At 40.9% G+C, this 26,797-nt stretch overlaps 3 protein-coding genes across 8 annotated transcripts in view; all 3 read right to left on the bottom strand.

Annotated features, from left to right (window-relative positions):
- Positions 1 to 25,689, bottom strand: part of LOC147382555 (putative E3 ubiquitin-protein ligase hulA) — a 43,851-nt gene extending 18,162 nt beyond the window's left edge. The window contains exons 1-6 of one of the 6 annotated variants that reach the window (XM_086429131.1): positions 25,223 to 25,689; positions 24,881 to 24,979; positions 24,151 to 24,209; positions 23,836 to 24,061; positions 23,568 to 23,707; positions 11,434 to 11,639 (exon numbers count right to left, since the gene is read on the bottom strand). In XM_086429131.1, coding sequence (XP_086285257.1) covers positions 23,670 to 23,707; positions 23,836 to 24,061; positions 24,151 to 24,195 — 309 coding nt within the window. In that variant the 5' untranslated portion in view covers positions 24,196 to 24,209; positions 24,881 to 24,979; positions 25,223 to 25,689 and the 3' untranslated portion in view covers positions 11,434 to 11,639; positions 23,568 to 23,669. Of the gene's footprint in view, positions 1 to 6,821; positions 7,310 to 11,433; positions 11,640 to 23,567; positions 23,708 to 23,835; positions 24,062 to 24,150; positions 24,210 to 24,880; positions 24,980 to 25,222 lie in introns of those variants that run through there. The other 5 variants (XM_086429132.1, XM_086429133.1, XM_086429130.1 and 2 more) reach the window with 5 other exon arrangements.
- LOC147382557 (uncharacterized) lies at positions 20,750 to 21,577 on the bottom strand. Its single transcript, XM_086427187.1, has one exon. The coding sequence runs from the start codon at positions 21,575 to 21,577 to the stop codon at positions 20,750 to 20,752; it is 828 nt and encodes a 275-aa protein (XP_086283313.1).
- Positions 21,770 to 22,315, bottom strand: LOC147382556 (uncharacterized). Its single transcript, XM_086427185.1, has one exon. It carries the CDS (start codon positions 22,313 to 22,315, stop codon positions 21,770 to 21,772), a length of 546 nt encoding a protein of 181 aa, XP_086283311.1.
- Positions 25,690 to 26,797: the final 1,108 nt, after the last annotated feature.

The raw sequence follows: 26,797 nt of genomic DNA, 5'->3' as shown, positions 1-26,797 counted from the left end.
GCACGTTTACTTTATCACTTTGCACGTTTGCATGTTCCTTATAGTCAACGTGGCACTAGTGCGTGGTCCGGTCTCTTCGGAGATGTGACGTTATTCATGAAAATCACAACTCCAGTCATGTACCTTAGGGTATATTAAACTGGGACATCAGTACCGTCTGACATGTGACTCTGAAAGGAATATCGATGCACCCAGGCTGGAGCGACCTGAGCTTTTGATGTATTGTAAGTCGCACAGTCATATGTCCCGATTGTCAACGTAGTACTAGTACGTGGTCGATCCCCTCATGGGATGTTAAACCATTTATGAAAGCTACAACCCTAAACTCGTACCTATACGGTATATCAAAGATAATCCAAGTTCACCAATTTCACTTCTTGATCAAAATCAGTGCCTAAGCAAAATCCTACCCTGTTGTACCCTACTGTACGAGGGGGATATCAATATCTATTCTAGACGAAAGGTATTTAAGCGGGCCATTTCTCAGCATCGTGCGCCACCTCTCAACTGGGGATTAAACTGACTGTTTTTTTATTTTAGATATTTGAGTTGGAGTCTTAAATTATCACTTATACGATATATTAAACCAAGTCACCACGTATCGAGAGGTATATAGGTGCACTTGGGCAAGGGTGGCCAGATAAATTGCATTGCACGTAGTAAACCTAGAGTCTAGAAACCTCCCTATAGGTCACAACTCGAACTTAACGTGGGTGTTCCCGGGTTGCTTTTCGGAAATGGACTTTTCAAATGTTGAGATCAGGAAAGTACGATTTTATCTTCAAGGAGCAATCTTTTTATTTAAACCTGATTCAAAATCACTGTATTACTGGGTGCACCAACCCAATAAAAAGTCCATCTTAAAAACTTGACAATGATTCATAATGACCCAATCTATTTTGATCCAACAATCATGGTGGACTAGGCTATTTAAATCAAAATGGAATTCAAATTATTTTCTAATTCGGGTTTCAACCCATTTTAAAATAAATATTTTCCAGAAGAAAAATGATTCACAAAAAGATTTATTCCTTCATGGAAAAATGTTTTTTTACAAAAAATCTATTTTTTGCATGGACCTTGAAAAATTATCAAAATATGTTTTTTTTTAAGTAAATGATTGCAAAAAATAATCAGATTTGTGAAAATTTTTATTCAATAAAAACATTATTTTTCAATAATTTTCAAGAGTGCAATAAAATTATTTTCCTTTTGAATAATCATTGAATGGATGAATTGTTTAATGGATTGGTGCATAGAATTCAATAAAATCTCATGATTTATTTAAAATGTTATCAGGGGGGTAATATTGGAATTGATTAAATTCACTTTCAATGAGGTTTAAGGGTTATCATTGGACCTAAGCTCAATTGTCTATCGTCTAGGTAGGGTTGTAAGTCCAGTCAGTTAGAACAAACGTCAATATCAAGTTAACAGTTAGAAATGACCTTAGAATTTCTCAAAATCGTCCAGTTGTTCCCTAAATATAATAGTGCTTCAATCTTACCGATTGTAAGCAATATCTCAGTCCTCAATCCTAATCAAGCTAGTGTGGGTACTTATCTTGAGTTTTCATGAGTCATTTTGGTTAGCTCGAGTTTTTTTGTCAGTACGGCCATGTCTTATTTAGGTTGAGTTTATCCCTTTTATTTTTATGAGTCGAGTTCATTTGCCAAGTCTAGAATGACATCTGTCGCCCCATTTGAATAAAGGAAATTTTTGAATACCTCGAACACATTAACAAATTAACTACTAATCTAGCTTCAATGATAGATTTCTTTCCTGAGTAAGAAAATAAGAGTCGGGCTTAACCTTTAATCAAGAAAACAAAGGTCATTGACCTCAGAACAAAAAATAATTTCTAAAGAGATTCAAATAGAAACCCTTTTATCCCTAGAGGAATACGAGGGGCTAATGAATTTACTCAGAAATTTCAAAAGACTTGTTCGCGTGGTCTAATGAGGATATGTTAGGTGCAAGCTCAACACGGAATAGATACTCACTCGATAAAATGAAAATATCGATAGAGATGTTATAAAATGTATCAGTGCTATCTTCACTGCATCTTGAGTTGCAAATCACATATTATCAATCGATATGGGGATACTTTTTGAACTGATCTCTAATAATGGGTTGTACTTTAAAGCCTAAGTCATTACACTGTGTTCAAAGTTCAAAATCACTCATCATAAGTCATCTCCCTACCGTTTATAGATCAATGGAACAGTTGAAGCAGCCAATAAGAATCTTAAGACGATCATCAAGAAAATGTGTTAATCCCTTCGGAATTGGTCAGAGAAATTGTCGTTTGTGCTCTAGGCATACCGAACTTCAATTCGATCTTCCACTAGAGTTACTTCGTCATCGATACGAAGAACTAAATCAGATTGAAAAAAAACAACCTAGAAGTTCTGTACCAATTGTAAACTTATCAGAGAAGAATCACTCACACGTTTGACAAGAAAATCAAAGTTTGCCACTTACAAGTTAAGGATTTATCCATCAGACTTCAAAGAAAATTGAATACTCATCCTAGACCATAGGAGGATGTTTGAACCCAATTGAAGATATTCATTTATTAAAAAAATACTGCCTAAAAAAAAACGACAGATTTCAAGATCATGATAGAATTGAACTAACAGAGTCAACCAACGTTGACCAGATTAGGCAGTACTACATTTAAGGATGCCATCTTTGGCCGAATCAATTTTCCTACTACCCAGTTCAATATCTTCTTTCTCACCCCTTTGCAGCATTTTCAAAAAAATAAAAATAAATACCTTTCTCTTTCTCAACTTGATCACCTAACTCAGGGGAGGGAAGATCTGAACTACGTTTTGGTCTGATCCCAAAAGTTTGGGGTACGTAGGCAACCTGAGAAGTTACTTCAGGCCCGACCACATCAAAATATATATATATATATATATATATATATTTCCTACAAAAATAAATAAATAAATAAAATAAATATATTGTCAAATAGGAAAAAAAGTTAAAAGAAAAAGAAAAAAAAATGTCACACAAGGGGCATTCGGGTTTTTGAGCCTCACAATTCTTTTCTTTTTATACCCAATCCTAAGCTTACTCATGAAAGTCCTCCTAAATACCGTGCGAAAAAGTTAAGAAAGGTAATAAAGCATGATCAGACAGTAACTCTAGAAATTTAGAAAGAAAGAAAAAGAAAAAAAAAATGAAACCTACTAAGTTGAAAACCCAAAAAGGGTGACTTAGGCAACAATTAAGGCAAGCTCGCAAGGTTGAAAATCTGAAAGGACGACTTTCGCAACAATCAGAGAAAAAAAAAAAAAAAAAAAAACTCACTAGATTGAAAATCTGAAAAGACAATCTAGGCAAAAATTAGAGCAAGCTCACTAGATCGAAAACTTAAAATGGCGATCGAGGCAAAAATTAGAGTAACAAAGAAAAATATAAGAAAATCTCAAGAGGTTCGAGCCGAGACATTTGAAGTCCAAATAATCAAGTTCAACACTTAGCTTAAACCAGGTAAAAACTCAGAAATCACGACCATCGTCTACGATTGATCTGAAAATTTTTACTTCCCCAAGTGAATTAAGGGGGAAAGGGTGAATTCCATGATGAGTCTCAAAAGGAAATGTTTTGCTCTCTTGAGCCCGACTCAAAATCTTCAATCAAAATTAAATCTTTATCGCGTTTGTGGTAATCAAATATTTCAAACCTTCATACAAATGACATTTTTTTCTTCTTTGATATGTAGTTTCCCCCTTATACTAGGGGCATTTATTTTATTTTTTTTATAAGATGTGTTCAATACAATGTTTCCTGTCAAACTAGGCGTATTTTTTATCTCAAGCCTGATCAATGTTAATCCTAAAGGATAATGAGAACCCCGGATTTAAGGTTACCCTCTTGATAGCAATTTTTTTGAAAACCTTTGAGGTACAAAAAAATTAAAAAATTCTTAAAATTTTTTAAAAGCCTTGAGGTTCAAACAGAAACATTTTTTATCTCATATTTGTTTTGCCCAGAAATTAACTCATTACCCTTTCATCTAGAATAGGAGATAGGGCATTTTTTTCTTTCCTAGATTCAATCATTCTTTCCCAGATCTATTCATTCCCAGATTCAATCATTTTTTTCCAGATTCATTTTCAATCATTCTTTCCCAGATTCATTCATTCCTTCCCAGTTTTGCTCAGTTACAGTCGAGGGTTATCTCGAATTTTGCTAAGATGTCGCTGAGGGTTATCTCGAATTTTGCTCAGTTACCGTCAAGGTTCTTGAATTTTGCTCAGATGCCGCCGAGGGTTATCTCGAATTTTGCTCTGTTGCCACCAAGGGTTTTCTTGGATTTTACTCAGATGCCGCCAAAGGTTATCTCGAATTTTGCTCAGATGTCACCGAGGGTTATGTCGGATTTTGCTTAGTTGCCGCCAAGGGTTTTCTTGGATTTTGGTTAGACGCTACCGAGGGTTATCTTAGAGTTTGCTCAGATGCCGTCGAGGGTTATCTCAGATTTTGCTCAGTTGCCGCCAAGGGTTTTCTTGGATTTTGCTCAAATGCCGCCGAGGGTTATCTCGGATTTTACTCAGATGCCGCCGAAGGTTATCTTGGATTTTGCTCAGTTGCTGCCGAGGGTTACCGGACTTTGCTCAGATGCTACCGAGGGTTATCTAGGATTTTGTTTAGTTGTCGCCGAAGGTTATCTCGAACTTTACTCAGTTGCCGCTGAGGGTTATCTCGAATTTTACTCAGTTGCCACCGAGGGTTATCTCGGACTTTGCTCAGTTGCTGCCGAGGGTTATCTCGGATTTTGCTCAGTTTATATTCAAATTATGCTCAGTTTTTACTTAGACCACATGAGATTTATCTCAAATACACACGTGCGCATTTGTTCCATTAATCAAGGAGAATTTTCTAAATTTCAAGGATCTGACATTGCCAGTGAGAGCTCGCGCTCGAGGACTTGAAAATTTTTTGTTCGAAGAGAGTTTTACGCTTAAGGATCCGAACGCCTTAACGAATTGCTAAATCAGGTTGCAAAATGAATTGTCACTAGCTTTGGCATTCGTGATATCGCACTACCTATCGAAATATATTTGATATCTAGTTTACTTCAACCCTCTTCTAAAGAGGGGCATCTGTAGACACCCCATTTTTGCACTCACCTGATTAATCAACTCGTCAACCTGATCGCGACGATTCCCAATGATGGATGATTATTTCCATGCTTTATTTGTTACTAGATATGTTTCAGAAATTTAGACGAGATATCTCAAACTAACAAAACTGTATAAACCACGTTACGCTAGAAAAATATAATCCCAAAAACATAGAAATAATCATCTTGTAGACAAAAAGAAGCTTTACAATAAAAATCACTAAAAATGATCAAATTACCAAAATACCACTAACCTCAAAACATCCCTAGAACCTACATTACACTTAGCAAACTCTTTCAAACACATAAAACAACATATCAAAATCAAATAAATCATTTTTCCAATTTTCATAAAATTCAACAAAATTACGAAAATGCCCCTCATAAAGTTCACGACCATTTCGCATAAAAAATTTCATAAATGACACAAACCAATATTCCCCTTGAATTCGTTATGAAAAATCGATTCCAAAACATCTTAGAAGATTGAAAAACGACTTAAAACGTAAAAAGTCCTCTTCGAAGGCAAAACAATAATTTTACAATTTTAATAATTAAAAATTCTGAAATTAATAATTAAAACATTAATGTAAAGTGAAATCCTAATTAAAATTAAAGTCAATCAAGTAAGACTTAAGTCAAAATCCTAAAATCTAGTCAATCAAGTAAGACTTAAGTCAAAACCATAATCAATCTAATAAGACCAAAGTGAAACCCTAACCTTAATAGAATTCTAATTAACCTCTAAAACTATCTAAAAGAAACATAATCTAACTCTAAAACTATTTATAAAAAAACATAATCTAACTCTAACTCTATCTAAAAATCTCTTAAAAAAATCTATAAATAGGGGTCTCTACAACCTATTTTCGTAGGTCAAAGAAAATCGTAGAAAAAATAGGTCAAAAAGCCTCCCTAGCCGTCCCCAAACCCTAATTTTGAAGTCCTAACTCCCTACCTATCATCCAAACCCCAGTTTTTATTCAAAAAACACCCAGAAACATTTCAAAAATATCTAGAAACCCTTCAAAAAAATATAGAAAACACTCAGATTTAAGAAGAAGATACCTCAACTTGGAAAACGGAAGCAGATCCAGTGACAGAGGAACAATAGGGAAACTCATACAAGGACACACTCCGCCAGTACTGAGGGAACCATCGCAATCCGTTAGGTAATTATTTTTTATTGATTTTTTTAGGTTTATTTAGCAATGTAGTTTTATTTGGGAAATAGTAGAGACCAGCGTTTGCCGGGCGGGGTTGGTGCCTAACACCTTCCGACCCAGTAACATGATCCCCGGACTTAGTTTCTTTTTGTACATTAGTTGTTTTTATTAATCTTGAGTCAATGCTCGGTTCCTAAACCGTAATAACTAGGTGACGACTCCCAGACCTCAAAAATCAAAAGCGGATCCGCACACCCCGCGGATCAAGGGCGCTTTCAATTGTGTTATTTTGTGGTTTGTGTGTTTAGCTATCAACTTCTCAAAAAGCAAAACAAAGTATTCAGTGTTGGGAATCTATAGCCAAACTAGAAAGAAATTGATGTTCTTGTATGGAAGGAAATCAATTCAGCTCAAGTGCATGCTCTCGAGCATCATTATTTATTTTCTTTCCCCATTCTTCATCTCTAGACATTTTAAGAAGTAAATTGACAAATTCATTAGCAATTCCTTATGGGATGAAAAATATAGATCATACAAGATACAAGAATGGTCCATTCGGGATTTAGTCCTGAAGAGAGTTGGTAGACATTTAAGATTACAGAAATAGGCTATCGGCTTCCTTCAAAGAGACCAAACTTTAGGATATGTATTATGTGACTTTTTAGATGAAATATCACCAATAGAAAATTTTCAACATTTCAATGTTTCTCTGTTGCTTGTTGGACTTCTTGAGGCCTGATGGATGGCACAATCTTTCCAAGAACATGAGGACTATTTTCTTGGCCTGTTCGCCAGTACTATTTTCTTCATTAGTGACTCTACGCACGTTCTCAATGATGCTAATGTCACTCTCATTTGCCTCCATTGTTAGACTCTCAACAATCAAAAGAATGCCTTTAGCTGGCTCCATGGTGTCCACTGAGAAAGCACATCTTGTAGTCTCAAGAAGCAGACCAAGAGCACCGTCTTCCTCTGTCTACCTCATCCCGTTCCTCCACATAAGCTACAATATACAAACCCAATTATTACAAAAACTTTGGTTGTCTCCAACTATATTTTAAAAAAAATTAAACCATTGTAATTTCTTTAGTCAAGCCTATTATACTCAAGGACATTAACATCAACACCAAGAGGTCTTTGGTTTATCCAAGGAGAAGATGGTTGCTGTGAAATCAAGGTACGAATATCAACATTTACTTCACCATTAATTCCACAACTAAACAGATATTTTGCTTCATATAAGGAAGCAAATATTCATTAAAGATAGAAAATTACCATATATGAAGTAGGCCTTCTAGGTTTCACTTTAGTTACACCGTCATTATCGTTTACAGTAGAATATTCACTAGGTGTGGGAATGTAATATGAGTGGTCTGCAGTTCCCAGCAAGACTGTTTGAATGGGAATCTATAAAGGTGTCTACATTGAAAAATTACAAAAAATAAATATAAGAAAAATTTACAAGAAATAATGTTTTCTTTCATGAATATGATTTTTTCTTTCATCATCATTTGTATCTAGAGAATGTTTTTTGCGTATCTTCTTTCATTGTTGTGTCACAGTGGGGGAGGTTGTGTGTATGCATGTGTGACACTGTGGAATCGTGGTGAGGAGAATGAGAAGATCAACGTCTTCCGCCTTGGATAGAGTAACCTTGAATCCACAGGGCAAAACAAGAGAAATAACCCTGAAATTCATAATAAAATCTAAAAAAACATAATGAAAATTGACCCTTACATAGGTTCAAATAGACTCTAGACTTCTAATTTGATTCTACCTTTTATTTCAAGTAACTAATTTTCTCAAAATAAAAACTTTTCAAGAATAATAAATTTCTAATTCAACTAAAACTCTTCTACTAACCTTAGAATAATTGTTAAAAAAACTTCTACAACAATTAGGACTCAAAAAGACAAAATTAACAAATTTCTAACTCAAATTTAAAATGCACATTTAACCCTTCAGTCCTACCCATCTTCTTTTGGTCTTCTTTGTTGATATCTTGTCCTACATTTCTATATATGCTAAACCAAGTACCTATTGAATTCTCATGAAGTAACAGAAAAATGTGACTTCAAAAAAACTTTAGAGGAACAATAGTTGTTAAACAAACCCCAAATTTTTGGAAACAAGTTTTTGAGGAGACGATGATGATGTACATATCTATACATAATAAAGTAAGCCAAGTTTGAATCAATTCTAACTACCAATAATCTCCACAAGAGTACTTACCATCCTTGAAATTATGAAACATTTTGTTGTCCCTCACAATGATCTCTCTCTCTCTCTCTCTCTACAATCTTCAATACAATCTTGACTGCATTGTGACAATCTCTGCAAATCCATAGATTATAGATGATTTTCAAGGTGGTCCCTGGTGGTGCACTAATAAGCCCATAAGCAATGGCGAGCCTCTCACTGTGGTACATCAAGGCCTTCTCTATGTTCCAACACAAATAAAGGGCTTTCGGATCGCAATTCCTTACAATTTTTATTTTTTTTTAAAAAAATTGTGAAAATATTCCCTTTTTGATAAAGTAAACAACCAAACCAATATTAATTCCCCAACATTTCCATAATTTCTTACCAGTTCCAGACAATCTCAAGTATTTCCGTTACTTAAAAAACTCACCATCATTCAACCAAACATAAAGAAAAAAAGGAAAGAAAACGTAGACAACTTAATTAATTTGAAGGTTGAACAAACATGTTTAGGTTCTCCTTGAAGATCCACGACCGCCGAATACCAATCCTCCATCGTCTCATGTCTTCCTTTCTTACAATAAACAAACAAGTTTTCTCGCTTCACCTCCAACTCCGCCACCACCGGCATCATCGCAGCTGCTTCGAAACTCAACGGAATTATCAGAATATCAATCATCGTCAGTCTCTTCATCTTCAAAGGAGTAGTTGAAGAAGATTTTGAATCCACAACACATGAACCATCCTTTTTAAAACTCCGTAACATACTCGGTGATTTCTGAATCCATGTCCGCAAAGATGAAGAAAGACAACTACCTGATGAAGAACATGGAGACGATAAAGATGAAGATCCATGGAGATTTAAGGTTAGGGTTTCAGAAAATAAGATAGAGGTTTTGCAGAAGAGAGGAATCATGGCTGAAGAGCTCTCAATCGCAACGAAGCCAGAGAGGGAGTGTTTCAGGCGAAAGCAAGACCGAAAAAGAATGAGACAGTTCGCGAGAGAGAGTGACGGTGATGGTTTCAATGAGAGAAGAAAACGATAGAGAACAATAGAGAAAATGGAGAGAGACTCTTTGTTCTGTTCTATGGGGTTTAAAGAGAAGAGGGAGTAAGCACTATAATATATATATATATATATATATATATATATATATATATATATATAGAAGAGGGAGTAAGCACTATAATATATATATATATATATAGGGTAGCGTTCAATGGCAAACTTTTTGGCAAAACATTTTTCAAAACATGAGTTAGAGGTTTTGGAATGGGCTGATTTTTGGGGAGGATGATCTCTACGGCGAGGAGATCATCCTCACCAAAAATCAGCCCATTCCAAAACTTCTAACCCATGTTTACAAGCTGAAAAGTCGTGGACCGTCCATGTTTTGTAAACTGTTTTTGATGGGGTTAGAGATTTTGGAATAGGCTGATTTTTGGTGGTGATGATCTCCTCACTGTAGAGATCATCCTCACCAAAAATCAGCCCATTCCAAAACCTCTAACTCATGTTTTGAAAAATGTTTTGCCAAAAAGTTGGCCATTGAACGCCCCCCATATATATATATATATGGGAAATGTTCAGCAACAAACATTTTGGCAAAACATGGGTTAGAGGTTTTGGAATGGGCTGATTTTTTATGAGGATGATCTCTATGGTGAGGAGATCATCATCACCAAAAAATCAGCCCATTCCAAAACTTCTAACCCTATCAAAAGTGGTTTACAAAAAATGGACGGTCCACGATATTTCAACTTGTAAATTGGGGCTAGAAGTTTTGGAATGGGCTGATTTTTGGTGAGGATGATCTCTTCACCGTAGAGATCATCCTCACCAAAAATTAGCCCATTCCAAAATCTCTAACCCATGTTTTGAAAAATGTTTTGCCAAAATGTTTGTTGCTGAATGGGACACCCTATATATATATATATATATATATATATATATATATATGGGTCAGGTTCCGTAGACACATAAAGCTACAACGTTTTTGTCTTATATGGTTAAAAAGGTTCGAAATGGGCTGATTTTTTGTGAGGGTGATCTCTATGGTGAGGGGATCATCCTTGAAAAAAATCATCCCATTCCAAAACTTCTTACCCCATCAAAAATGGTTTACAAAAATTGAACGGTCTAAAATTTTTCAACTTGTATACATGGGGCTAGAAGTTTCATAATGGGCTGATTTTTGGCAAGGATAATCTCCTCACCATAGAGATCATCCTTACAAAAAATCAGTCAATTCCAAATATTTTTGCCTATATAAGACAAAACACGTTGTAGCTTTATGAGTAGTTTTATGTGTATACGGATCATAATCCTATATATATATATATATAGAGAGAGAGAGACAGAGAGAGAGAGAGAAAGGGATAGTGCTGTACTATATATAAGTTTCGACGTTTAAGTTAAATTGTCGAGATTTAATCGTGTCCGTCAGATCGCGTTATATCGAACGGTCCAAAAATGTTTGTTAAAGCGTAGGGTAAACCGTGAGGCAGCGAATGGGACCCATATATATATATATATATAATTATTACAAAAAATATGGCAATTAGGAACGATCCTAAGCCAATATGAAACGGTTTACAGACTGTTTCTAATCGAGGCGTCATTAATGAATTTAAACGACTGGAAGCCATTCTAGATCTTAGGATTTGGAACGGTTAAAAACCATTTCGAAACTCAGAATTTGGAATGGCTAAAAACCATTCCAAATATGCATTTATACAACAATACACACTAATCCAAAAATATCTTAGACATCAGATTTTATAAGATTGGTGTCCTAAGTCTGAAACTTTAGACATCGGTTACAAGCCGATTTATAAAATTGTCATAAACTGATATCTAAACTTTAAAAAAAAAAAAATTAATTTTTAATTTTTTTTCTTCGCACCTATTACCCACGATCAAAATAGACCCAACTAGAGAACATCGAGGTTCTCTATCACATTAATTTATACACAAAAAGAGTTACAATGAGTCATAATTTACAAATCCAAAATTACAATGCATTGATAAACCCTTCACAATCGTTACACAAGCACAAGTGCCTACAAGGAAGCAATGCCATCACTCCCATCCCTTCCTATCTTCTTTAAGATCCCCACAATGCCCGCAACTGTCAATAAAAGAATCTTTTCTTGTCACCACATTGCATACTCTCACGATGAGCTTTCACACCTTTAAAAGAGTGTCTAAGAAACAAGTTCTCTTGATCAATCAAAGAACCAAGGACTATAAGGTGAGAAACCTTCATGTCCATTGTTTAGCTCCAAAGGCAGTCCAATCAGAAGCATAAATAAATTGAATACAAATAAAAATACCTAAGATAAAGGACCTAGAGTCCGTGTTGACAACAAAAAATCAAATTTTAGTTGATGTGGTCATTTTTTTTACATTACCAAGTGAGGACACATTCTTGCAGGAGCGGACAATCATTTGATATGCCCAACCTAAGAAATCTTCTAGTTCAAAAAATTTCACTTCATGAATGACTGCAACGTATAATGATGTTGCATATGTGTGTGCATGGGTATTCTAGAATATAGACGGATTTATTGGTCATCAACTATAAGAGCTGTTCATGGTTTAGCATTGCAGAGCACAACTGTGACAGTTCTACACCACTCACTCGATCATTACCATAAGTACAATTTTCAGTTTGTACAAGCAATTCAATTTTTCCACTAAATTTCTTATTTTTTAGGGTCAAGTTTTGTGGAAACTGTAGATGCACGAAATCGCTCTACACTTTCCTCCTCTTTAAGCTCGGGGGACCTGCAAATCAGCCCACTCCGACGATCAAGTTAGACAAATCGATCAGTGTAATTTTTAAGAGAAGAAGAATTCAAACCTCTTTTACTCATAGTTTTCTTCTTTATATAGGCGTTCAACTTGATCGTTTTCTGTGCCACCCTTTGAGGTGACCTAGGGTAGTTAGCCTACTCTCTGACATGTCAGCTGCAGGAGTTGTTGCAACTGCCTTATCACTTCTGAAAAAAATCGGAGTTGGTCTGACATGACGTGGGTTGTTAGGACTGACAGTCTATCACTGGCACACCTGTCAAATCTGTCCTACCGACCTATGAGGCAGTTGCCCGGACCACTTCACCGGCTGATGGCTTAGTTCCGAGCTGCTAATACACGCATTCGTCGGGGTTAATAAACCGAGCAAGAGTCGTGGTTCGCCCGACCTCAAAATCATTAATCCTGGCCCTTATTCGAGCCACGTGTCTGTGCTCAAGAATTTTCCCCCACAATACCCCCTCCCGAGGACTCGGGCAGAATGATCGGGTACTCGGGAATAAATTAGGAAACTGACACGTGGGTGCCTCTCATTGGGTGTCATCTAAGATTAATGATATCTTTATGGCGAATCGTCACTTAGCATTTTCACTTTTCGAGGGCGGCGGTCGGTTGAGCTGTTATCGCAGTGCGCGTCCTGGCTGTTGGTTTAAACGGCGCAATTATGGCATAGAGTACACGTGGCGCCCGGGGAATGGCTCGATTCGCGTGCGAAGGGGCGAACGGTCATATTGGGTTTCTCAGCGTTTAATGCCTCATTATTGACCTGAGAAAACCCTGTCCGTTGATCCTAAGCACGCATCTCGAGGCCCTCCCTGTCTATAAATATCCCCCTCATCTCCCATTTGCATTTTCACTCTTGTTCTCCTTGCTGTTACGCTGCCCATTTGCCCTCTCGCGGGTCTTCCTTGCCCTTTCTCGTGCACCTGCTCCTGCCTTCGCCGCGCTGCTGCTACGTCCTCCCAGCTCCTTCGCGCCACCAGCCGATCGATCACCTTAGGCCTCTGGGTCCTCTGGAGGAGTGAATAAGGTAACCAAAACAAGGTCTCTCCCTCTCCTCTGCCTCTGCCCTCTTCCTTCTCACTCTATTCATGGCCAGGGGGAAATCTTATTCCCCCGCCTGCCCTCCCCTTGAGCTAGTTAGGGACACCTTTGGTGTCCCTGACAGCGTGAGCATGTCCTATGTGGATGATGCCACGTTGCTCAGAGGTAGTGCCCCCGGTACCATAGTGGTGCACTGGGGACAACTAAAAGCGGGCCTCAGAGTCCCTCTAAGTAGGCTGACTCGGGAGGTCCTAAACTTTTATAGGAGGGCCCCTGGCCAAATGAGCGGAAACTTCTTCCGTCTCATCAGTGCTTTTGAGCACATGAACAGTGGTTTGGAGGAGGGCCTCCAACTCGGGCTCTGGGACATCAGGGCCCAGTTTGCCCTAAAGAAGTGCCCGAACAGGCCGGGCTTCTTTTACTTGTCAAAGAGGAGGGGGAAGCCGTCCTTGGTCGAGCTGCCGGACTCGGACAAGGAATGGTTCTTGTTCCCGATCCAGATGGCCGGTCAATGGGAAAACGCTCTAGGGGACGAGCTTCCCCCTCTCGCCTTCTCATCCTTTAACCCTCAAGGTGAGCTTTACTAATTGTTCCCGTCCTGATTCTTGTCATGCCCTCTTTCTACGATTTTCTGATCAGTTGGTTGAACGATACTGCAGATCCGAGCAAGGATAAGTTCCCGGGGGAGTCGGTGGTGATCACTCATCTTCTTGCAAACCCCGAACTCTACAACCGAGTGACCACTCTTCTTCCCCCAACCATACGCCCATCCGACATGGCGCTCCGATCCAAGCGCCCTCCACCGATCCTCGGCTCAGATTCCGAGGACGAAACTGCCGAGGTTCCCCCCGCCCTTCCTACCGGGGCTACCGTGGTGGGGCGCGCCGCCCTGGTCAAGGAAGAAGAAGACCGTCAACCTCTTCTCAAGAGGTTAAGAAGGGGGCCTCGTTCTCCGGCCCCGATACCCCAACTGCCACCACCTCCCGCACCCGAGGAATCCAACCATCCAGCCGAGCCATCACAGGCGTCCTCGGCTGGATCGGCACAAAGGGGGAGCCTGCCCCCTCCCTCTCCATGGGTGGTGCAACCCAAGATCCGGGGGAGGCCGGTGTCTGATAAGGACTCTGCCTTATCCGACCCGGAAATAGCCCGGGCAGTTTTTGATGCGTCCGCGCTCCCGCGTGACGTCGAGAAGGTTCCCCGAAGTTTTGCTGCTGATTCGGCGAAATTCTCCCGCGACGCGTTCCGAGCCCTGGCCGTGGTAAGTTACTTAATTCTTTTCTTCTAATCTGCTGCATATATATTTTTTGGCTCTTTCATTCCGCTAACGCAGTTTCTTCCTTCCTGATCAGGCTCAACACACCATGGCCAAGCTCGTGGAATCCCGCGATGCTTCCGTGGACAGCCTTCGGTCCGCGGAAGGTCGCCTTCTTCAGCTACAGGCTGAAAGGGATGCGGCTGCGGCCAATTCCCAGAAGCTCCAATCTAGCTTGGATAACGCACTATCCGAGCTGGAGCAGAATAAAGATAAGCTGGCTCTGGCGGAGGGGAAGATCTCTTCCCTGGAAGAGCTGGTGAAGGCAAAGGAGGCGGAGCAGGAGAGAGCACTTCAAAATCAGCTTAACTCCCTCCAAGCCCAACTGGATTCTTCAGAGGAAGCCTGGGAGGCAGCTTACAACAAGCTACAGGCGAAGCTACGGAGAGCTGAGGCCGCTGCAAAGAGGCCGGAAGTGATTCCAGAAGCCACTCAAACCGCTCCTCCCGAGCCGAATCTTGAAGCCCCAGTTGCCCCAGTTGAAGACAAAGCCCCCAATGATGACGCGGTTATTATCGAAGCAGATGTATAGATTTTTCCTTTACCTCTTTTTTGTGACCCATTTTTGTAATCCCATATGTAATCAACGAAAATATATATAAATAGATATTTTTCTGAAATTCTTGTGTCCTTTGCTTTTTTTGCATTCTCTTTTCTGTTTGTCATGTTGAGGTTTATTGCTTAAGAAACAAACGAAATAATTAACTATACCTAGCTCCTTAGGCTCATCATCTGCCCAAGACAGAGGTCGTTTCTTGATCGTGGCATTTTGGCATGGGCTTGATGCCAGCGAAGATCCGGGATTCTGACTCTAAATCAGACTCCTTATTTCGGACCAAGTTTTTAGTTCCAGACGAACTCCTCAGCTAGGCTTGGCTATTTGTTGAGGAGTCGAGGCTTCGTCATTGGACCAACTCCTCAGTTGGGCTCGGCTCCTATGGAGAGCCGAGGTTTTTCCTTAGACCAACTCCTTAGCTGGGCTTGGTCCCCGTGGTGGGACCAAGGCTTTTCCTTCAAACCAACTCCTCAGCTGGGCTCGGCTCCTATGGAGGGGCCGAGGCTTTTCCTTAGACCAACTCCTCAGTTGGGCTTGGTTCCCGGGGTGGAACCAAGGCTTTTCCTTCAAACCAATTCCTCAGTTTGGCTCGACTCCTATGGAGGGGCTGAGGCTTTTCCTTAGACCAACTCCTCAGTTAGGCTTGGTTCCCGGGGTGGGACCAAGGCTTTTCCTTCAAACCAACTCCTCAGTTGGGCTCGGCTCTATGGAGGGGCCGAGGCTTTTCCTTAGACCAACTCCTTAGTTGGGCTTCGCTCCTATGGAGGGGCCGAGGCTTTTCCTTCAAACCAACTCCTCAGTTGGGTTTGGTCCCCGTGGTGGGACCAAGGCTTTCCCTCCAAACCAACTCCTCAGTTGGGCTTGGTCCCCATGGTGGGACCAAGGCTTTCCCTCCAAACCAACTCCTCAGTTGGGCTTGGTTCCCGTGGTGGGACCAAGGCTTTTCCTTAGGTAGCAGGGCTGTGGAGCAAAGATGACTTTATTGATAATATTTCTTTAAATTGAATACATTCCACGGTGATTGAATTTCATCCCCAGTCGAAGTCTCCAAGTAGTAAGCGCCGGTTTCCCCGACTTTTCGCACAATATACGGTCCTTCCCAGTTACAGCCGAGCTTCCCACTATTAATTTCCTTGGTATTAGAAAATACTTTTCGTAACACCATATCGTCGACTCTGAATTCCCTACGACGTACCTTCCGGTCATAAGACCTCTTCAACACCTGCTGGTACCGTGCCAATCTCTCTATGACTCTTTCCCGTGTTTCATCCAACCAATCCAAATTCCGAGCCATCATTTCATCATTGACCTCCGTCTCTGCCACTTGTGTCCTCGTAGTAGGAACCTGTATCTCGGTTGGAATAACAGCTTCCGTACCATAGGCTAGCGCGAAAGGAGTGAAACCTGTCGCCCTTCTTACCGTGATTCGATACGCCCATAGGACGCTGTGTAGCTCGTCTACCCATCTTCCCTTATGTTCCGCCAGCTTCTTTTTCAAGTTCGCGAGGATTGTCTTGTTCGATGCTTCAGCTTGGCCATTTCCTTGTGGATATCTTGGCGACGATTGCAGAGAACGGATTCCGTATTCCTTGAAGTACGATTGCACGCGGTTGCCCTTAACCTGAGTTCCATTGTCAGAGATCAACGCATAAGGGATCCTGAATCGCGTTATGATGTGCTCCCATGTGAATTTGATAACTTCTTCCTCCCGAATCCGTGTAAGGGGAACAGCTTCCACCCATTTAGTAAAATAATCTGTAGCTACTAGGATGAATAGCTTGCCCCCCTTTCCCCGAGGTAGAAGTCCCACAATGTCCATTCTCCATATCGAGAACGGCCAGGGTGATTTCATAGGATGGAGTTCACTGGCTGGCTGCAGATGCATGGGAGCATATTTTTGGCATTGATCACAGGTCCTCACATACCTCTTACAGTCTTCCTGCATCCTTGGCCAGAAGTAGCCCTGATTGATAACCTTATTGGCGAGCGACCGTCCTCCCGAATGATTGCCGCAGATTCCCTCGTGGATTTCCGCCATTACGAGCTCGGACTCTTCCTTAGTAAGGCATCTGAGAAATGGTCCCCCGAAGGACATCCTATACAGTTTGTCCCTAACGAGAGTATATTTGCTGATGAGTGTCTCCAAACACTCAATTATACGCACATTTTCTGGATATTTATCTTGATTTTTGTACCTATTTCCCTATATTAAGATAATAATCATGATAAGCCTCAAACCACCACGTTGCATGTTAATTAGGCTTAATTATATATAAATAAATTCATTTACTAGATAAATCTAATTACGTGTGTTTCTTGTGCAGAAAATCAACAATTTGGAATCAAAATCTCAAGGCAAAAGCATTTGGGCCCACTTTGGAATGCCCTAACACTTTGGAATGCCCTAATCCTTTGGAATGCCCTAATCCTTAACTCATATTCTCCTCTTTTGTCTTTTTGTGCAAAGAAAAGTGGAGGCTACTTTTAGACTCTTCTACACACATTTTTCTCTATAAATAGAGCCTTCATTTCTAGAGAAAGGGTCTCATCTTGGTTCTCTTATCCAAGACTCCTTTAATCTAAGGCTCTTTGCCTATTCTCTTATTTTTTATATTTTCATTTTCTAGTTATTTTCTTTTGGTTAACTAGTCTTGTAAGAAGTAGAAGAAGAAGAAGTTGTAATTTTCTCCATGAAATGAAGAAAAGTTCTTTCATCTCTTGTCTTCCCTCTCTTGCAATGACATTAGGCTAAGTTCCCCTCCATTGGAGAGTGGAAAAGCCTAGAGCAAGTTCTTGTGTTATTTCTAATTTTATGCCTTTCTTTTATTTAAAATGCTTATGAATTCTCTTTAAGTTTCTTGCACATTTTATTCTTAATATAGATACTTTATGCTTAGATTAGATCAAGATAAAGTATGCTTAAATTAGATAATTTGTAGTAAGAAGTTCTCAAGAAATTCTACTTTGTTTTTGTTCCTTTATTTCAATTTAATTGCAAAACTTTCTGATCTAAGGAGCTAACACCAAGCCCTTATGATTGAGTTATAAAAAGGCTAGAGACTAGAAATTGCTCATTAACATGTTTTAGGTAGATCCACCTCCAATGGTGTTTTAATTCATAAGTTTACTTGCTTTTAATTTCATTTACTTTAGTTTATTTTCTAGCAATTTTACATCTTCTTATAAGTTCAAAAATACAAAGAAAAACAGTTTTAATTTCTTTTAGTTAATTTGAATTTTATCTTCTTAGCTTAGCTCTATTCCTCCTTTCTCTTGGGTTCGATCCCCTACTTGCCCCACAAGTAAGGTAAAACTAAGATTATTATTAACTCCGGTGAGAAGAACAACGATAGTCTCATCATTTGCCGACCTGCCGAAGCAATTTTCTGGCTTCCCCCTTGTCTGCTGGCAGAACCTTTGAGTGGAGATACCTCGTGAACTCTTCTATCCATCCTGAGGTCCCTCCAGCCTGTGCGCATTCCCTTTCTTCGTGTTCGATACTTGCATTAGGCAGGTATTCCACCGGTAGAGATCGTCCTTCCGTCTCTCCTAGCATTGAGGCAATGTAAGCCAACGAATCTGCATGCCTGTTCTCATCCCTTGGTATCTGACATATCTCCACTTGGTCGAACTTCTTAATCTCCCACTTAACTGAGATCAGGTATCTCGCCATGCGTTCGTCCTTTGCTTCAAATTTTTCGTTGCACTGGTTCGCTATAAGTTGGAAATCGGTACATAGCTTTACCCGGCCAATTTTCAACTCACTTGCCATTCTCAGCCCGTGGATAACTGCCTCGTACTCAACTTCATTATTTGATGCCTCATACCCGAGTTTGATTACCTTTTCCAATCTATCATTGTTCGGCGTTACAATTACTATTCCCACCCCCGAGCCTGAGTAGTTTGATGACCCATCGACAAAAATTCTCCATCCTGCCTGCTTGTCCCACAGCTCCACTTCTTCCGTCCCTTCGTCCTCGTTCTCCAACTCTTCCCAGTTCGGATCCTCAACCGGGAAGTCCGCAAGGAAATCTGCCAATACCTGCCCCTTTATCGCTGTCCGGGATTCAAATTGTAAGTCGTACTCTCCGAGGATTACAGCCCACCTCGCCATCCTCCTCGACTTTTCGGATCTATGCATCATCTCTTTCAGCAGGGTGTCCGTCACAACTCGGATGCGGTGGAAAAGGAAGTAAGGCCTGAGCTTGTGCGTCGAGTAAACGAGCGACAATCCTACCTTCTCCGTCTTGGTGTACTTAACCTCCGATACGCCCAAAGTTTTGTTGACGTAATAGATAGGATATTCCCGCCCCATATCGACTTTAAAGAGAACCGAGCTCACTGATGACGAACTAGTTGCCAGGTAAATTCCCAACTCCTCTCCCTCTTCCGGGGAACTGAGGATCGGCGGCTGCCCTAAATACCTCTTCAGATCGTTGAACGCTGCCTCACATTCCACACCCCAGGCGAAATTCTTCTCCTTCTGCAACAAAGTGAAGAGCGGGCGGCATCGATCGGATACCCTGGAGATAAACCTATTCAGCGCAGCTATTCTCCCTGCCAACTTCTGCACCTGCTTCTGGTTAGCGGGGCTCGGCATTTCTACCAACGCCCTGATCTGGTCTGGGTTTGCCTCGATGCCTCTCCTGGTGATAATGTGCCCGAGGAACTTCCAAGAGGAGACGGCGAAGACACACTTCTTCGGATTCAACTTCATTTTGAAACTCCTCAGTCGATCAAACGTTTGTTTGAGGTCTGCCAGATGGTCCCCTGCTCGCTTGCTTTTTACCAATAAATCGTCGATATATACCTCCACGATCTTCCCGATCAATCCTTCGAACATTTTTGTCACGAGTCTCTGGTAGGTTGCCCCAGCATTTCTAAAGCCGAACGGCATAACCTTAAAACAAAACAATCCTTGCTCGGTGACGAATGATGTTCGTTCCTGATCCTCCATTGCTAGGGGGATCTAGTTATACCCCAAGTATCCGTCCATAAAGGACATTCTCTCATAACCAGCAGTGGCTTCGACCAACCTGTCGATCCTTGGCAGCGGAAAACTGTCCTTTGGGCACGCCTTATTCAGGTTCGTGAAGTCAATGCACACTCTCACCCTCCCATCCTTCTTCGGTACTGCCACTATGTTCGCTATCCATTCCGGGTATTCTACCTCCCTGATAAACCCGACTTTTAAAAGTTTCTCGATTTCCTCATTTACCCCCTGCCTAAGGCGCGGAGACAGCCTCCTCGGCTTCTGTCTAATAGGTCGGAAGCTTTTATCGACATTTAATCTATGACACGCCACCGATGGGTCTATTCCGGGCATGTCCTCTAATGACCACGCGAACACGTCCTTGTTTGCCTTCAGAAGTTGGAGCAGTGCTGCCTTCTCCTCCTGCAACATCATGGTACCGATACTAACTAGCTGTCCTCCATCACCGCCGAGGTCCACAGCTTCAACTTCCTCAACTGTTACCCGCTGCTCTTGCTGTGGCTGCTTCTCTAATTGCTACGAAGCTTCATTCCCAGTTGGGGGTGCCTTTCTCTTCTTCTGAGGAATGACCTCGGGGCCTCGGTCTTGCTTCAAGGCCAGGTGAAAACACCTCTGCGCCATCTCCTGGTCACCCCTAATTTCCATTATTCCTTCCTTACCCGGGAAACGAATAACTTGATGATAGGTTGACAGGACCGCTCTCATCTCGTGTATCCACCTTCGCCCCAGGATCGCGTTGTAGGCCGAATCCGCATCTATTACCACGAATCTTGTCATTACTACTTTTGACCCTGCAGTGATCGGGAGTGTGATTTCTCCTACCGGACTGCTCGGAGCACCATTGAACCCATAGACGAGGGTCGGAGTTGATTCCAGGGTCTCTGAAACCCCCATTCTCTTAGCCGCACTTAGGAAGAGAATGTCCACCGCGCTTCCCGAATCCACAAGTATTCTACGGAGCTCGACGTTTCCTACTGGGAGTGCGATTACTAATGCGTCCTGATGGGGCCCTGCCGTCCCCCTTAGGTCACTCTCCGTGAATACGATTGCCCGGGGATCTGCTCCGTGGTTCGTCGTTCCAACTGCCCGTGCTCCTGATGCCACACTATTAACCCCGACTATATGTCGGATCTTTTTTACTTTCTCTCGAATCTCCCGCCTAGACAGCACCTCGGCCCCTAATAATCCTGTGATGGTGTGAACTATCCTGCGCTCTTCCGTCTCTCGACACCCTCCTTTAGTTGGCCTTCTTTGCTCGGGCTTTCGTTCGGCTCTCTCGGTGGTCTCCCCTCTTCTTCTTCCTCCCACGGAGACATAACCTTTGAGCTTCCTTGCTTCGATCATATCCTGGATGATATGGCGCAGCCTGTAACAGTCCTCAGTAGGGTGATCCTCAGCCTCATGATATTCGCAGAATGGTTTTCCGGGTTTCCCCTTATACCCCCGTGGCGGTTGAACGAAACCGGGCTCCCCCCTTATGTGCCTCAGTATCACGGATAGTTTTTCGTTGAGCGGGGTATACGTCCGGCCTCTCTTCTACCATGACTGCTCGTTCGAATCTCTCCGCCTTTTCTTACTTCCTTCCACTCCAGGGTGGGCCGGTACCTTTGCAGCATCTATTCCTCCTTCGCTGTTGGCCACTGTCTGGGTGCTTCGTCTCCTGCCCTTCACAGATTCTTCCACCAGGATGTACTTTTCCACCTTCGCATACAAATCTTCTAGACGAGTAGGGTCAGACTTGATCAAGGACTCATGCAACCGTGTCCCCGGGATGACCGCAACGATATATGCCGCGCAGGCCGTTGCCTCGTCCATGCCTTCTACATCGAGGGCTTTTGTTCGAAAGCGAGTTATGAACGATCTAATACTCTCCCCGGGCTCTTGTCTAAGGTTAAATAGAGTATTAACTCCGACCTTCTTCCTCCGCAGGTGAACAAACTGCCCAACAAACGTCTCCTCTAGCTCGAAAAAATTTGTTATTGTTCCAGCTGGTAAGGCTTGGAACCACATCATGGCCCCGAGCCTCAAGGTCGACGAAAATAGCTTACAGAGCAATGGGTCGTCGTTCTGGTACAACACCATCTGACTTCTGTACTACAGTATATGATCCATAGGATCTCGTGTTCCATCATAAGTTTCGAACTTTGGCATATGGAACGATCTGGGTGGCTCTGACTTCATTATCGCCGACGAGAATGGTGTCCCTTTGAGTTCCTGAATTGCATTCCTCACCTTTTGTGCGGGATCCTTTCCTCGGGCGAATTCCTCATCCCTTCTCCTAAGCATTTCCTCCACTTCCTTCCTCGTCATCGTTTCTTTAACTTCGGAGCTTCCTTGCTGGGTTTTTACTGCTGCTGAATCTTCGGTCCAGTCTGCCTCCGTCCTTGTCGCTCGAATATGATCGCTACTCCGCTCTGCACCTGGGCCTTCTTCGGTCTCCGCACGCTCACCTAGCCTTTGCCTGAGCTCTTTATTTTCCCTTCTTATTTCCACTATCTCATCATTTTGTTTCTCTAACCCCCTACGCATTTCCTCTCTCATCTCCGTGAGTAAATTGTACATTGCAAGCATTGGGTCTGGTGCGTTTGGGAGCGAGTCTGCTGGTAGTGGGTTTGATGGTTCTCCACGATTTTCGCCTCTAGTTCTTCCCATCTTGGTCGTTTTTCTCCTTGTAAGATTCCCACGGACGGCGCCAAATTGTAGATGCACGAAATCGCTCTACACTTTCCTCCTCTTTAAGCTCGGGGGACCTACAAATCATCCCACTCCGACGATCAAGTTAGACAAATCGATCAGTGTAATTTTTAAGAGAAGAAGAATTCGAACCTCTTTTACTCATAGTTTTCTTCTTTATATAGGCGTTCAACTTGATCGTTTTCTGTGCCACCCTTTGAGGTGACCTAGGGTAGTTAGCCTACTCTCTGACATGTCAGCTGCAGGAGTTGTTGCAACTGCCCTATCACTTCTGAAAAAAATCGGAGTTGGTCTGACATGACGTGGGTTGTCAGGACTGACAGTCTATCACTGGCACACCTGTCAAATCTGTCCTACCGACCTATGAGGCAGTTGCCCGGACCACTTCACCGGCTGATGGCTTAGTTCCGAGCTGCGAATACACGCATTCGTCGGGGTTAATAAACCGAGCAAGAGTCGTGGTTCGCCCGACCTCAAAATCATTAATCCTGGCCCTTATTCGAGCCACGTGTCTATGCTCAAGAATTTTCCCCCACAGAAACTAAATAAACCCGAAAAGTAGCATTTGTGGAGGCTACTAAATGTTCAGTTTAGAGCATAAGAAGTAAAATAGATAAAACTGTGTGATAAAACCAGGTACCTTTGAGGTTTTCGTCACAAATTGCAAGAGACGAGCTTTATCCTCTTTGCTAAAACCTCGAGCCACCTCCCAAAACCATTGGATAATAGGAGCATTGGCACTTTATCCAGGATACTCTGTATTTGCTCTCATGTCATCCACTGAAAATTAAAATACAAACAGTAGAAAGAATGATGGGTCCAAATTTTCAAGTGCTTTAACAGTTGATAAAAGCCCAGAACTATGGTGTACTGTACTTAAATTGGTCGAATTGATTAAAGGAACTAACAATCGATATCTGGAAGCCTGCAAATCAACAATTCCAACTCATTATCGTTGAAAATAGATATCAGATCCCGAGAAATCAACTCGTTGAAACCTTCCAAAAATGCATTTATTTGGGGACGAATAGCAGTAGTCAACCGATGCTCCACAACAAGATCAACATATTCATGCTTATTCTCCTCGGTAACATGAATATTTCGGCCACCAGAAATCAATTTATAATCAGTGACTTGCATTAAATTAACAGACAAAAGTTTGATTACAAGTAATTTTGATTAGAATAAAAAAAAATTTAAAGGGATTAATGGCAATCATTTACCTCTGCCTTCTCATACAAAATCAATTTCTCCTCATCAGCATCCATGCTAAATGTAAGATCTAAAACATCAGTAATATCATTTTGCAGAAATGGACATAGGGTATGTAAGATAAGTTGACAATGGCAAAGAAATATATGAGATATTTAAGGCTCAACAATAGAGTTAATAATAATAACATCATCACCATCATCATCAAGTGATAGATTAGGCATTCCCAATATCTGATAAGATTGATTTTTTTTTATCTTTGTGAATCTCTAGTGGAGATACACTGAATGGTTGGTCCTGCTCCCTGCATGTGCTCCCATATCTGGATATTATTCTTATATGATGGTAGTTGCCATTTATATACTTACCATTTGGGACTAACTCAAAGTGAAAACTAGAAATGTCAAAACACATGTCCAAAAATAATATGCAACCTACCCAAGTGTCCCCATAATACGAGTAGATACATGGGTTTGAGTTTCATTTGTTAGTTTAGCAAGCCCAAAGTGTGCAACCTGTATTTGGAATGTGTTTGACGAGAAATACGATTGTGGCCCAACTATGCCAACATGCCTGTTTTGCTCTAGAATCTCCACCCATTCCCTTTTCCATTCATAATGTAGTTCAATCGATGATGCTTTCATTTCCAACATAGAGTTGTTTCCCAAAGTTTTTGGTAAATAAGTCCCAACCCAAACAAACCAAACTTTTACATCAATTTTTTGGTAAATAAGAACTTACCTTAATCTAAGTGCTGTTTTGAAAAGTAAAACAGAGAGAACATCTTGAGTTACAAATTGAATAATCCATGGCTCTTGCTAAATTTGTCACATCTGCACTCTTAAAAAAGTATCAAACGATCACATGAACCCAAAAGATGTTCAATTTAGCACATCCAACAACTAAAAGAAAATAAGAAACATCAAAATAAGGTCAAGAGATTTAAGATTGAATCCAATATAAATCAGAAATGTGAGATAATCGAACTAACAAAACTGTGTTTAATCACATTTAAAAACCTAAATCTTCAATCCAAATCCCTAATACAATCTATATAAAGAAAAGAGAGATTAGAGAGAGTACCTAGCCCGAGAGCTTGATAGAGGGAGCGACTAAACAAGAGAGATGAGATCGAGAGGTCAATCGAGAGAGAGAGACTGAGAGAGCGATTGAGAGAAAGACTGAGAGTTCAATCGAGGAAGCGACTAAACGAGAGAGATGAGGTCGAGAGGTCGATCGAAGGAGCGACTGAGAGAAAGAGAGATGAGATCGAGAGATTGATCAAGGGAGAGACTGAGAGTGTGACTAAGAGAGAGACTGAGATTGAGAGCTCGATTGATAGAGGGACTGAGATCAATAGACAGAGAGGAGAAAGGGGAGAGAGAGAGAGAGAAACGAGATCGAGAGTTCAATCGAGGGAGTGGCTGTGAGAGAGAAAGAGAGATAGATAGACAGACTTTCGTTCCAACAAAAGAAACAGATATTGCATCGTATAAAATACGAATAAAACGGTTTTTAAATGTAAAACGGTTTAATACCGTTCTTTTTTTTTATAATAAAAACTACTTAATGCCGTTTTAAACATATGTTCCAATTTTGCAAATTTTTTTGTAGTGAATTAGTGTCGAACCTAAACAAATACTTTTCTTTGGTACGTAGGTGTAATTGTTCCAAACCTAAATCCTTAAATCCGGAGCTAGATCTGATCCGAAACATGGACTAATTGGTGGGTGTTAAACGAGATGCTGGTCGGGTTTGAAAACTATTATCTAGTTATCTTCTTGTACCTAATAGGTTGTTTGTTTGTGTGTTTGAGGGGAGAGCGAGAGACAAAGAGGTAAATTCTAATCATTCCAAAGTTTTGGCTCAAATTATAATCTCAACATTACAAATCATTATAACACTAGTTCGAACAATTTCAATGGTTCTTTACAATTCTGATTAGGCTCATATAAAATGTTAAACTCAAAAATAAAAATCTACTTTAAAAAAAGAGGTTCTATTGGCACACCAACTTTTACTTATTCTCAACATTCTCTTAAGGTGTAATAAGTAAAAGTTTGGGTGCCAATATCAGCTCTCGAAAGAAAAATAAAGAAGGAAAAAAATATTCATGGACTGAGAAAAATCAAAGGAACCTTTCTAGAAGCACACCATTTAATGTAATGTTTCCTATGTTAAAATACAAATTTTTTCAAATAACCTCTAACCAAGGGTTCCAAGGTCATATGTTTAGATTGATAAAAATCTTGAATTATTGGTGTAGAAGATCTCCTAAGTGTTGAGTGTATATTTTCCTCCACTCTCGGATGAGTCATACCCCAGTTAAGCCCCGTGACCCTATTATATTCATAGTTCTCCCTCTCTCCAACAGATCGGTCTTTTGGAGTAGTTGGTTGGTTAACATGGTATCAAAGCATTGGTTCGTATAGGACACAGGTTCAAATCTTTCCACACTTATAGGTGAGGAGAGGTGTTGAGTGTATATTTTCCTCTACTCTCAGGTGAGTCATACCCCAGTTAAGCTCCTTACCCCCCTCTTATATTCATAGTTCTACCCTTCTCTAATCACCCGGCCCCTGCATTAGGAATTTTAATGCATCAACCTTTCTTGTGTTAGGAGGGAGAAGTTGTATTTTTTTCATCCAAAAATGCATG

The sequence above is a fragment of the Akebia trifoliata genome, chromosome 16 (assembly GCF_017979445.1).
Source record: "Akebia trifoliata isolate Shusen 1 chromosome 16, ASM1797944v1, whole genome shotgun sequence".
NCBI classification, from domain to species: domain Eukaryota; kingdom Viridiplantae; phylum Streptophyta; class Magnoliopsida; order Ranunculales; family Lardizabalaceae; genus Akebia; species Akebia trifoliata.
The sequence above is the reverse complement of the archived record's forward strand: the minus strand, read 5'-3'. Positions and strand labels throughout refer to the sequence as shown.